This window comes from Populus alba, chromosome 16 (genome assembly GCF_005239225.2).
Source record: "Populus alba chromosome 16, ASM523922v2, whole genome shotgun sequence".
NCBI lineage: Eukaryota > Viridiplantae > Streptophyta > Magnoliopsida > Malpighiales > Salicaceae > Populus > Populus alba.
In genome coordinates, this window is record NC_133299.1 from 15,337,049 (window position 1) to 15,351,139 (window position 14,091).

Consider the following 14,091-nt stretch of genomic DNA (forward strand, 5'->3'; position numbering starts at 1 on the left):
TGTTATAGGTGTAAGACTCTTCATTTAGCTCACTTATTTTTGGGTTCTTTAAGAGTTTAAATTTAACTGGAGGCTTATATGGTTATTAATTTTAGAGTTTGTTGGATTAATCAAGATATTTACAAGTTAATCCGGACACTCACGTTAATAATAAAAAAAAAAGTTTAAATCTAACTATTTTTATTTTTTTTCTAATTAAAATCTAATTGAGAATAACACGGTGTGAGTTTATGCAAGTTTCAAGTTCAAAGAATTTTTATTTGAGGAGGTGTGTTAAAAAATTATATAAATCATATTTGAGTTTTACCTAACAACTAAATTTTTTAAGTTGAGAAATTTTTTTTGACATAAAACGACATGTATAACCCACTTTAGTTACCGTTGATGACCTTGTTAGATTTATCTTATTAAGATCTTTATGTTCTTAAGATCTCTTTCTTTTTATTTTTTTTTCCCTCTCTTTACTTACCTTTTGAATGAAGAGTTTGACATTTCTCAATATTATTATATTCGTTTTATCAAGATATTTCTGATGGTATTGATTGTATTGTGGTCGAAACATTGAAATGTCTCTAGTGTTTTCTTTCTTCTTTTTTTTTTTTGTCATTGCAATTTATATCGGTTTGATTTTTTTAATACCATGTTTAATAAATCATGACATCTTTAAATCTTATTTTTATTGTGACACATGCATGCCAAATTTGTTTCAAACTATTTTATTTTATTATTTCTTTTCAAATGGTGTTAATAAACAAAATATACTTTGTTTAAATTAAGATTATTTTGGTGCAAATAATTGGCAATTAAATTCTTTGACATACAACAACATGTATAAACCCACTTTAGTTACCGTTAATGATCTTGTTATATTTATTTTATTGAGATCTTTATATTCTTGGATCTCTTTCTTCTTGTTTTTTTTTCCTCTCTTCTCCACTCATGGTAATTATACACTTACATTTGAATGAAGAGTTTGACCCATTACATTCATTACTAGTTATATTTCTTGATATTATTGGATTTGTTTTATTGAGATATTTTTTGTGGTATTGATAGTGTTGTGATCAAAACATTAAGGTGTCTCTAGCATTTCTTTTATTATTTTTTTTCATTGTAATTTATGTCGGTTTAATTTTTTTAATATCATGTTTAATAAATCATGACATCTTTAAATCTTATGTTTTATTGCGACACATGCATGCCAAATTTGTTTCAAACTATTTTATTTTATTATTTCTTTTCAAATGGTGTTAATAAACCAAAAAAAAAAAACTTGCTTAAATTAAGATTATTTCGGTGCAAATAACTAGCAATTAAATTCTTTTGTCAAGGAAAATCATTATTTTTTCAGACACTTGAGGAAACAAAATGAATCACGATTCTAAATCTGAAGGACTGTTGACGTGACGTATCATCAAAGCAAAGCCTGTAGCCATCGAAGGATGGTGGCCAAATGACGATTGCTTTGTCCTAAAACAGATTCTTGTCGAGAGGACAAGGGCACTAATTGAAACTTGGAAGGCAATGAAGGAATTGTCGTCCTCAACACTGCAAGAAAATTTAGAAATCACTGGAGCTGATGCTGTGATCTCCAACCTTCTAGTTTTATGAGAATATTTAAGCAAAAGCAAGACACAAACAACTTGAGGATTTTCCATATCAAATTGATGATAAATTCCGGGAAAAAAAGAAGAAATACACAGAACCCGGTGATTGTTTACCCCACCTTGATATTTTACACATAAATCACGAGTAATTTAGAAAAAATTACCCGTATTTGGTGATTAATTACTAACCACAGTGACAGCAAATGTTAAGTCACCGTTAGTTACCGGAAACAGCCTGTTCCGGTTGATAAATCAGGCTTCGAAGTTGTGGTTTCAGTTTATCTTCCCATGTTTCCTGTCCAGGTCCTATTTTAAATTTCTTTTCCTTCACTTCAATCATAACCAGATGATCCGTTAACCGGTGAACCTTAATGATCATTATAAAATTACCATTCCACCCTTCCAATTTAGCCCCCCAATTCTTCCTCTTCACAATTTCTAGTCCCTCCTTTCTAGCAACCTCCTCTATTCTCTCCATGACTTTCTCCGGCTTCTCGGCCGACACGAACCTCTCTGTTAATATCATAGTATCGGATTCATTGAACATCCTGGACAGATCGTAGCCGGACGAGAACGAAATTATATCGAATGCATTCAAGGACTTCTCGTCCTCATCTTCCTCGAACCCCTTGTCGAAATCAAATTCATCTAAATAAAGTTTTTTCTCCTCTTTGAAACCCTTTTTAAACCATGGATCATTAATAATCATATCAATGGTGATCCTTGTCTCGGGGTTCGTGTCCAAAAGCCGAGACAGCAGCCTCTTCAAATCAGGAGACGTCCATTTCGGGCACCGATACTGTCCTTTGTAAATCTTCCGGTACATTGCCATCAAATTAGTGTCATTAAAAGGCAAATAACCAGCAATCAGCACAAACAAAACGACACCGCATGACCAAATATCCACCTTAGCTCCATCGTAACCTTTCTTAGCCAAGAGTTCAGGTGCCACGTAAGCAGGGGTGCCGCACAAAGTATGCAACAGCCCGTCGGGCCGGACCTGTTCCGTAACCGCACTGAGACCGAAATCCGTGATTTTCAAGTTAAAATTCTCATCGAGCAAGAGATTCTCAGGTTTCAAGTCACGGTGGAAAACACCCCTCGCGTGACAGTAACCGACGGCTGTGATCAACTGCTGAAAATACCGACGGCTGAGATCTTCACTGAACCTCCCTTTCGAAATCTTGGTAAACAACTCGCCTCCTTTGGCATACTCCATCACGAAATACACCTTACCCTTCGTGGCCAAAACTTCATGGAGCCTGACTATGTGCGCATGCCGCAACCGGCTCATGATAGAGATCTCCCTCTTAACGTGCGCCACGAAGCCCTCTTTCATCACCTTCGCCTTGCTGACTGCTTTGACGGCTACGCTTTGACCCGTGCTCACGTTTCTCGCGTGGTACACCTTGGCAAAAGCGCCGTAGCCCAGAAGCTTCCCTAGTTCGTACTTACCGAACAAGTTCACCTCCCCCGCTGACGCCGGCGGTGTCTCTCCGACCACCTCCATTGTTTGAAGAAACCCAGTTGCTACAAAGACAGATCAAGGTTTCGGTGTTTGGTTTGCATGGAAATTGAGAACCGTATCGTTGAAGGAGAGACAGAAGTTGGTGTTTCGTAATGGGAAGGCATAGATGGGATGCTTGGCAGGTTATGGGTAACCGTGCAAGTTGTAAAGCTTGGATTTTCGAGGTTTTAAGGAAAATCTGGGAGGAGTGAATGTGATGCTGATGCTGGGAGAGAGAGGGGGGTACCAGAGATCGTAAATGTAAGAGACTAATTATGGGAAATAATTTGGACAGAGGAAAAGTTGGGTGTTGTGTTAGGATTAGTTTCTAAATTAATCAGATGAGATTAAGGATTTGGATTATCGCCTCTGTCTCTCTCTCCCAGACTCTATATATATACCAATTGGCTGTTTGTTTCGGAAGGAAAGGAAAAGGTAAGAAAGTGTAGGCAGTTTTGACCTTTTGGAACTTTACCTATATTTGTATAATTTCTTAATAAAGATTTGATATTCAGGAGTTTTCCTATCGAGTTCATATTCACAAATCCACCCTATCATGTATGAGATAATATAAAAAAATATAATTTTTTTTGTTTACATGAGAAGATGGTATTATTTCTCAAAATAAAAAGAAAAAAAACAGAAGTTGGAGCTTCATAAAAACAAAATTAGCATTAATCTTATTCGTATGTATTTAATTAATTGATTAGATTTTATAATTTAGAATTGTTGAGTTCAAATCAAGAGCTAGTGCATTTTCCCCCAAAAAATAATTATAATAATAAATAAAAAGATTTGGGTTATGGCCGTAGTTAGAACGACGATTCTTGCTCTCGTTCATATTTGAGGAAAAGAAATCTTGTTTTTTATTATTCTAATCTGGGTTTAATCCACAAATAGTTAACACACCTTCTTAATATCTTATCTATTTTATTTTAAGTTATTATCCGGCCCTTTTAAATTGCATTTTATTGCTAAATATGTGCCTCCATTCGATTCACATATTGATAAAACAGTAATTTTGTGTCAATTATCTTATAATAATGGAAAGGAAAATACTTAACTAGTGTCTGTTTGAGAGTATAATTATGATTGCTTTTTTAAAGTGTTTTTTTATATTAAAATATATTAAAATAATATTTTTTTTATTTTAAAAAAATTATTTTTAAGATCAGCGCATCAAAATCATCTAAAATATATAAAAAATAATTTTTTTTAAAAAAATTAAATTTTAATGAAACACGGTTTGCACTACATTCCCATAAACTTTATTATAAATTTTTACCCAAATAATAAGTTAGGTAATGGTACATGCTGAATAATAATCAAATTAAAAAATATATAATACATTTATACTAACAAACTCACTTCCATTAATCTCATTTATTTATAAAATTTTATATAAATACCAAAGGATATTAATTTCCATCACAATAAAAAAAAAAAAAAACAAAAAAAAACAATGGTCCATCATCATGATAAATGATACCATATTTTCCTTATTTCTCACAATTTCTCAACAAATAGAAATGGTCAATTTATAAATTCAAGAATTGACATCTCTTAAAAGAAAGTGGGCCTAGAATGAGTCTTGACCACCACTTGTCCTGCTTCTAGGCGGTAATGTGAAATTCCAAAAAAAAAAAAAAAAAAAACTAAAAAATAAATAAGAATATTAAATTATACCACTCCACGTTTTTGGTGGGATCTTGTGCGTAATTTTGTGCTTCTTGTTTTCAATAATTGAGTTCGACACGATTCATTCACATGATACTACACGTCAATAATGGCGGGAATCTTTATTCGTACCTTTTAAAGATTATTTTTTAATAAAAAATTTAAAAGTTGAACCATCGCTTTGTTCAGATTTATTTTTTTCTTACTAGTCTTTGTTGGTAAATTAATTAAAAAATACATGAGAATCACTTACATGAAAAAAAAATTGAGTCAAAATAAATTATAGGAGATATATATAAAAAAAGATGGTAGTAATAAAAGCAAAAATACATGAGAATCACTTACAATAACAAGCTATATATATATATACATTGAATTGTATCTGATTTTTATTCCTATCTTTTTTTTTATTGAGTTGTGGGATTTTTATTTCTTTGATTTTAATATTTTATTTTTCATTTATCAATTATTTTGTATTTTTTTTGGCACATGATATCCACGTATTTTTTAATATATTTATTAATAAAAATTTAACAAAAAAACTGTAAATCCAAACATGCATTCAACTACTAAAATAAAACAAAACAAGTTATTAAAAGGATGCGAATGAAAAAGAAAACTAAATTAGAGGTTTGTTTTGATTTTTTCAATGCTAATCTTTTTTCAATGTATATATGGTTAGTTAGGTGTTATATATGATCTAAGCTCCAATTTAAGATGAATGGAGAAAACCACGCTCAATTGTATAGAGCTCAAAAGCCTTATAAACTTAAAAATGAATATAAAAAAATGTCTTCCAAAGAGTAAATCCAAGGTTTATTGAGTAAAACACATCAAAAACTAAAAGTTATGATTTGAAAAAATTATATTTTAAAAAAATTATAAATTATTATTTTTTCTTAATCAAACACTTTTAAATATGTAATTGGGATAAAAATACATAAAACACCATTAAAACAGACATAATTTCAGGTAGTGTTTGTTTTTATGATAACATCGTATTTATGAAAAAAATCAAAATTTTTATTTGATTAAAATAATATTTTTGAATCATTTTGATGTAAAAAAAAATTAAATAAAAAATATTATTTTGATATATTTTTAAATGTAAAATACTTTTAAAAACAATCACTATTATAACCAAGAACACCTTTTGATGTTTCTTATCAAACAATTAAAAAGAAAAAAAATAAGATAATGAAGTAAAAAAAGAACAACAAAATAAGATGAACAAGAATATTTTGAGAAAGGTTTTTTGAAGCCATAAGGTTTGACGTTGTGCTGTGAAAGGGAAAGAAGAAAAGAGAAATTGATACGGCAGTGATATGTATTCTTGATTATCATCTTCTCAGGGGAGCTTTTGCACCACAAATTTGGGATTCCCACTTGCAACGTGTTTCCTCTGTGGAACAACCAATTGACGGTGTTCTGCGACACGTGGTGAATATTTGTCCATTTATTATATTCAAGTCTTGAATGTGGTTGAGGGTGTAGTTGTAATAATTGGCTCATAATATTATTGGATAAAGGGATTGAAAACCATTGAATTATTAGAGAGATAGTCAGTTGATTCATCTTTTCATTTCATTAATAAAATATTAAAACACTGTTTTTTTAATCCTTCATTGATATTTTATAATTAATCCAGTCGAGGCTAAACTTACCGATTTTAATTATTATAATTAAAAGGGAATACAGAAGAAAATACTTTCTTCTAAAATACATCAATTTTGATAATAATAATGATGACATCTTCATTGTAAGATTATAAAAGAATTTGTTTAAATTGTCGAACCAAAAGTTGCTTTTGTGTTAATACGAAAATAGTTAATTGTAACTCAAGCATACCTTGTTGTGCAGCCAACATAATTAATTAGCATTTGTGTATAATTTTTTTTAATCATTTTTTATGTTCTCTTTTAAATTTATTATTTTAATATTAAATTACAATTCTTCTCCCAATCCCGCTAACAACAACAACAATAAGAAAACAAGATTAAAATGATGAAAATAACCCTTAACCATTGCCAAGATTTCCTTGACCTCAAGGGTATTTAAGTAACTGTATTGTATATTTAAAGGTGTGAAAGAAAAAAAAATCCTTCGAGACCGAGCCTAAATTTTTTATATTTTTGTTGTGTAAAAAAATAATAAAATTGTTTTACTACTATTTATCAACCGAACCAAGTTCTTATGTCATAAAAAGCAAAATTATATTTTTACTGTTATGCACATAAATAAATAGAGCTACAATAATGTGCATTGTGTATTTCACACTTTCTTTTAGTATACTTTGTTATTTGTTTAAATTGTAAAAAAAAAAAAAACAATGTTGTACAACGAAGATAAATAATTAGTATTTGTGCATAATTTTTTATTCTATTTATAATGAATTTTTATCAATTTCATGTTCTCTTTTTTAAATTTATTTTTGAAAACCGGAAAAAAAGGGTAAAATGAGAAATTTAATTAAAAAAGGAAGCGATTCTAGTGCAAAAAAGGTTATGTAATTATATTTATACTACAAAGACAAATTAATCAGTAACTAATGACAATTAACCCAAACCAAAACAATAACATCCAAAATTGAGAGTTTCAATTTCGTAATTCATTCTACCTTCCATTATTGATTTTCTCATACCCTCTTTAATGTTTCTTCTTCCAAGCCGACAACCTATCATGCTGTGTTCGTCACAACACGGTACGTACTTCGTCTTTTAAAAAATATTATCTCTTCTGCTACCATGAAATAAGTATTGAATTTGTTAGTAAATTAAATAAAAAAATATTTTTTTGAGTGATTACTTTCATAATAATTCGCTTCAATATAGTAACAAACAACCCTTTAATTCATTTTTTTTGGATTGATTGTGGTCTGATATTGTTTTTTTATTGATGAAAAAGGAGTTTATTAATAACAAAGGGTAGATATATATATATATATATAATATATATATATATATATATATATATATAATTAATTAATTAATTAATTTGTTTATGGTTAGATGAATGTGATTGAAAGAGAAACCGGACCTTCATATATATTTCTATAAGAAACTCTACTGCAACTCATTTGCATATATACGTGGCCCCATTTTATTCCTTGAATCCAAGAACAAAGCCACCTGGACACCTTCATATCTCAAACACACACTAAAAATCTTTGAAAGATCAAATAAATAAAGAAATAAAATCATCATCCGTGATCCGATCAAAGAGTTAATAATAATATTGATTAAATATGAACTAGTTTATTTTTCTTTCATCCCTTTCGGGAGAGTTAGTTTAAGGATATATACAAATGTATCTAATAACGGGATGATGCTTCTCATGAAGTTCAATTTTTTTTTTAAGAATTAGTTCGTATAAAAAACCTAATATGATCTTCTCAATTATGTTTCATACACAATCAATTCTTTTTATTAATTCTTATAAAGTCTTATCCATAAGATAACATATTGTTGCATGCAAAATGTACGCGATAATTAGAAAAATAACTGTAATTTTCTTTTATTGACTAAAATATCATTTTTATAATTAATATCCACATGGTTTTCACATATAAATACGTCATGAAATTAAAAATAAAAAAACTGGGAAAGATTATAAAGTCTTATTATCACCCATTGTTGAAATACATCTTCTTTTTAGAGAAAATAATGCCTTGTTTGGTGTCCTATAATTAAATAGGATCAACATTCATTCACTGGCGTAGGAAGCAACTGCAAGAGTAGCTTTCAATTAATCCAAACCCATTTGGACGTGTATTTGGCACAGGCACGCTGCACCCTTGCTTCTGCTTGTGGGAAGTTCTAAGCTGCTTACTATGGTCTTGGTTTAGCTTCAAAAATCAGCTTTCGTGTGTATTTGTTTTAGAGGTTGAAGTTGAGTTTGAGTGTGGGATCCACTAAAAACGCTATAAAAAACAAGAAAAAATAGCTTTTGTGGTTGAGTTTTGTGCATAATTGGGTTGTACCCAACCACAACCTCAACTACAAAAGCTAAAACAAACACACCCGAAGACAGATTGTTTGGCAACGTGGTGTATTAAATTGTCGTACCAAGTTAGGGGATTCAATTGTTTTTGAAATAATAATTATTAAATTTGATTCAACTTGATGGATGATATAACAAACGCATAAATCAAAGTTAACTTGAATTAAATTTCATCAAAAAATTCCTAATTGAGTCGTTGCATGATTGACTAACTGAACTATATTAAAAAAGGAAAAGAAATAATATATTTTTATTTTAATGATTCTTGATGATTTATATATAAAAAAAATATCATTTTAATATATTTTAATTTAAAAAATATTTTTAAAAAATAACTGTATCTATACTTCCAAATAACTAGCTAAGCCAAGGTAGTGATGCTATTATTGTTGACCCTATTATGCATCATATTCATGAGCTTCTGAATAGAGAGCATGGCCCGTTCGTGTTCGTCATATTGATCATGAGTTTGTGTTAGGCTTTTATTCGTGTGAGGAGTCACCAGAGGGTTTTTCTGCGTTTTTTTTTTCGGGGGTTATAAAATGACATTGTGTTTTATTTTTTTTATTTAAAAGAAAAAAACCTTTAATTAATACGGATCAGTCTAATCAAATCGCAACTATATAGAGGTTCTTCTCGTAACTATGACTATCCTAACTTTTCTTCATCAAATGACGTTAATTAGAAGATCAAATAAAATATAGGTTTAAAACTTTAAATCCCATCTAAATGAATGCCGAAGTAAAAGCCATGATCCAGATATTTCTGCCACAAGTTCACACGGGATTCACCCTCACGAAGGAAAATGAAGTGCACAACACGAGCTCGTGAGCTGTGACCTGGAGGTCAGTGACCACCAACCAGATCTGTTCAAGCTACTCCACAGAACACATGACAGCTTCACAAGGGGAACTGAAATTCATAGACACGACAGCCAAGTATCCTCTGGGACCACAAATATGAGATTCTAACAGCGTGAATGTCTTTATCTTTATTTATTTACTTCTTGTCCTCTTGGAGAAGGGAACATGCAATAAAATTACATTTGTATTATCTAGATGTTACACGTTCCCTAAGTATGGGGGAATGTTCATTCAATAAAGAGCACCGTCCACTTTACAATTCCCAATTTTATAGCCATCTTTTTTCTTTTTTTTTTAATATATAGCCATCTTAATTGAATGAGAAATGGATGTGATTGAAACCTCATTATCCGAATTGTTATCTTCTAAATTTATAATTAAACGGTATGAAAAATTAATGTGACATAATGTAATCTACTAGGACCAACTAAAAGCCTCCTAACCTATTGGTAAAAAATATCCAAATATGAAATTAAAAAAAATAATAAAATTTACATAAAAAATCTCAAAACCTAACTTCTAGCCTAGCTAACTTAGCCAGTCCAAGAACAATCTCGTCAACCAGTAAAATAATATTTCGAGACAAAACTAGAAAAAAAAGATGAAATTTATAGAAAAAAATCTCACCTTGACTCTTTACTTATTTCTAATTTAAAATTAAATTATGTAGAAGTTGTCTTGATATAATTCAATTAATTTGGCTAATCAAAATGTAACATGGATAACTATTAAAAAAAGTTTAAGAATAAAATTAAAAAAAACAAAGAACGAACGGGGAAATGGGAAAAAAGAGGGGCAATTGAAAAAAAAGAAGAAGAAACGTGAACAGTGAAGCTTCATATCAAATTCTTAGAGAAGAAGTAATTATATAGCTAAGGTAGTTGATAATAGGACCTCTCAAAAGGATGGAGTGACTTCATGAAAGGGCAAGTGACGTTCATTTCCTGGTAGAATTCGACCAGCATTCAATTGTATGGTACCTCGCTGAAGAATTTTAATGTATTAAGAAATGTGGTTGTATTTTTTTAAATAAAATTTTATTTAGAAATATATTAAAATAATATATTTTTATTTTTTAAAAAATATTTTTAATATTAATATATCAAAATGATTTCAAAAACACTAAAAAAATATTAATTTTTTAAAAACACAAAAAATAAATCGATATTCAAAGGATCTTCACAAGTTTGAAAAAGGAACCATGTGTGTTCTTCAATCAACAAAAACCATTGATTGCAAAACTGGTAAAAGATTCAATGAAAGCAATATTAGATTTGGAAGATTTCTATACAATATTATTTAGTGGTGCTTAAAGGCCTTGTTGTTATTCAATTCTTCACCATTTCACACCATTCATCTCACACATACTCTTCTAAATATAAGTTTATTATATTTGAAAATTGAGTAACGCAGGTTATTTTTTTTTATTAAGATTCTATAATTCAAGGGGTGTTTGAAAATGTGATATCAATTACTTTTGTAAATATTTTTTCTCATAAAAATATGAAAATAATATTTAAATTGTGTTTCCAAACATCTCTTAATTGCCATGATATTTTACCAATATTGATACTGATACGACGAACCATCTCATAAAGGAGGACAGCAAACATTAGAGGAAGAATGGTGACTCCATTTAAATTATAATTCTTCTACTCAAAGTTTTACTCATACCGGGTTTAATTTTGAACAGGATTGTTTGATTAAAATAAAGTTGTTTCATTTAGAAAAACATGAAATGACTTCGTTTTAGTGACAAAAATGAGGCTAATAAATCCAAGCCAAAACCCAGGTCTTTGGACGGGGTCACCGGGTCGGGTCTGTTTGAGCAAGAAAATAAATGCACTTCCATAAAAGTAGCTGTCTGGTGGCACAAAATTAGGTTGTGATGAGCACGTCATGGCAGCTTGACAGAAGAAGGCGGTGGGAAGCATGCAGTGTTCATAGCTCAAAATAAAACTATATAATGAAGCATCAGCAATTCACATTAAATATGGTTTCTATATAATAAAGGATCAACAATTCACATAAAATAAAAAAACTTAAACCATTACATCAGATGATATATTAAAACACTTTTAGTTAACTCCAAGCTGGGAACCTCACTTTTAATTAAATAAATGTTACATTTTTTTTTTATGAACTTAAAAGCAATCTTCATTACTAGTTTTTAAGCAACACAAGCTTAAAATGTTGTTATTGAATTTAGAGGTTATTTTTTTATTCAAATTCTATAATTTAGAAGGTGTTTGAAAGTATAGTATCGGTTATTTTTTAAAATATTTTTGCTCGGAAATATATCAAAATAAATTTCTTTTTAAAATATTATTTTTGATATTAATACATCAAAACGATTTAAAATTATAAAAAATTAATGCCATTAAAAAAAATAAATAATTTTTTTATGAAACATTGTTTAGATTGTGTTTCCAAATAACACTTTATTGCCATCATATTTTACCATCATTGATACTGAAATTGAAGAACCATCTCATAAGGAAGGACAGCAAACATTATAGGAAGAATGGTGACTCCATTTAAATTATAGTTCTTCTACTCAAAATTTTACTCAGATCAGGTTTAATTTTGAACATGATTGTTTGATTAAAATAAAGTTGTTTTATTTAGAAAAACATGAAATGACTTCGTTTTAGTGACGAAAACAAGGCTAATACATCCAAGCCAAAACCCAAGTTTTCGGACGGGTCAGAGCCGGTCTGGGTCGGGTCTGTTTGAACAAGAAAATAAATCCACTTCCATAAAAGTTGCTGTCTGGGAGCACAAAATTAGGTTGTGATGGGCACGTCATGGTAGGTTGTGTAGGGGCAACAATCACTTTAGACAGAAGAAGGCGGTGGCAAGCATGCAATGTTCATAGCTTCTGAGGAGAGCCAAAGAGTGCGGTCAAGGTTATTTATTTTAAGTATTTTTTATTTGAAGATATATATATTAAAATGATTAGTAACATAAAACATATTAATTTTTTTTAAAAAAGTTAAAAATTTACTGAAATTTTGGTGCAAATGCCGCCCCAAATGACCAAGGAATTTCTGAAAGGGTCAATTTTTTCTTGATTTAAATAAAACTATATAATAAAGGATCAGCAATTCACATTAAATATGGTTTCTATGTATGTTAACCCTCCATAGCTCAAAATAGCCATGTACAATTGGGAACTCCTTAGAACTAAAAATATCCACCAATTCTTATATTATTCCGAAGAAGACACTTTATTTGTCCATATAATTTACTGAATCAACAGCTTATTTTAAAATTTTTATTTTATTTAATTAGACATGGGTTGGAGACTAAGATTGACATGATCAAATGACTGTACGAAGAAACCATGAGCCAATTCCTAGAGTGTAGAAGCCACTACTACAACATTGTCTTGGTGGGTCTCTTACACACAAGGAAATGAAAAGACAACTGCTACTCCCCTAGGCTTTATTTTTTAAAAAAAACTGAAAAAAACATTGTTTTGAAAATTTGAAAAATTATAGCCTGGAGTGACCTCTCGACTCATAAGCTAGGTCTAGATCCTGTGTTGGGTCAATCTCCGACTAGGTCTTATAATCTGTTTTAAGCCCTCCTTTAAATAAATAAATAAATAATAGTATAAAGGTTGAGCCTGGCAACAAGGAATTATGGGAGGAATGGATCAGCCAAGATCCAATGGTCCTCCATTGGACAAAAAGTGACAGCCTCCATAAAATACATAAGGCCCAGGTTTATGTGTACCTGGCCAGGCCCAAAATCTAATCGTTCCACCTAGGCCTGGTGAAGGATCTAGCTGGGCTTGTGCTGAGGAGCCATACAGTGTTCTATACCTTATGAGAGCCATACAGTGCCCTAAATCCTAACTAATTTCGGCTGCTTAGACTTTAATTAGTTAAACCAATTTGTGTTTTTTTTTTAAATTAATTTTTTGTTCTTTAAATTAGTTTTTTTTAATTGATTTTATTTTTAGATCATTTTATCCTAACTAATATTTGGCATGTTTCCCTTGAGTTGTAGGTTAGATCCATGCCTAATTAGTCAGCATGTAAATGTTAAGTTGTAGCTCCAAGATCCTCTTGCACAGATAGAAGGGTTGAGGTCTCATGTTCAAGTTTTAATTTTATAAAAAATGGGAACTAACTCATCCAATTTTAAGATCCTTATGATAGCCATATGCTTTGATCACAAGGATTGGATACAGGTACAATGAAGTCTTAACCTTGGAGTAGTTTAGTTATAATTAATCTATTTCTAACTCAAAATCAACATGTGACTCAAACCTCATGTTCGGTCGAGTTGTGTTTTAAATTGAGTTATCTAACCATGTCTTGGAGGATTGAGGATTAATTGACCAATAGCCCAAATAGCCTTGTTATAAGCATGCTTGCTTATAAGCTAAATAGATATCAATTTTATGTTTCATACTTTCTGGGTAATG

At 30.2% G+C, this 14,091-nt stretch overlaps 1 protein-coding gene across 1 annotated transcript; it reads right to left on the reverse strand.

Annotated features, from left to right (window-relative positions):
• Positions 1-1,630: 1,630 nt before the first annotated feature.
• Positions 1,631-3,507, reverse strand: LOC118035621 (CBL-interacting serine/threonine-protein kinase 14). Its single transcript, XM_035041228.2, has one exon. It carries the CDS (start codon positions 3,115-3,117, stop codon positions 1,825-1,827), a length of 1,293 nt encoding a protein of 430 aa, XP_034897119.1. The 5' UTR covers positions 3,118-3,507; the 3' UTR covers positions 1,631-1,824.
• Between the last annotated feature and the right edge of the window lie 10,584 nt (positions 3,508-14,091).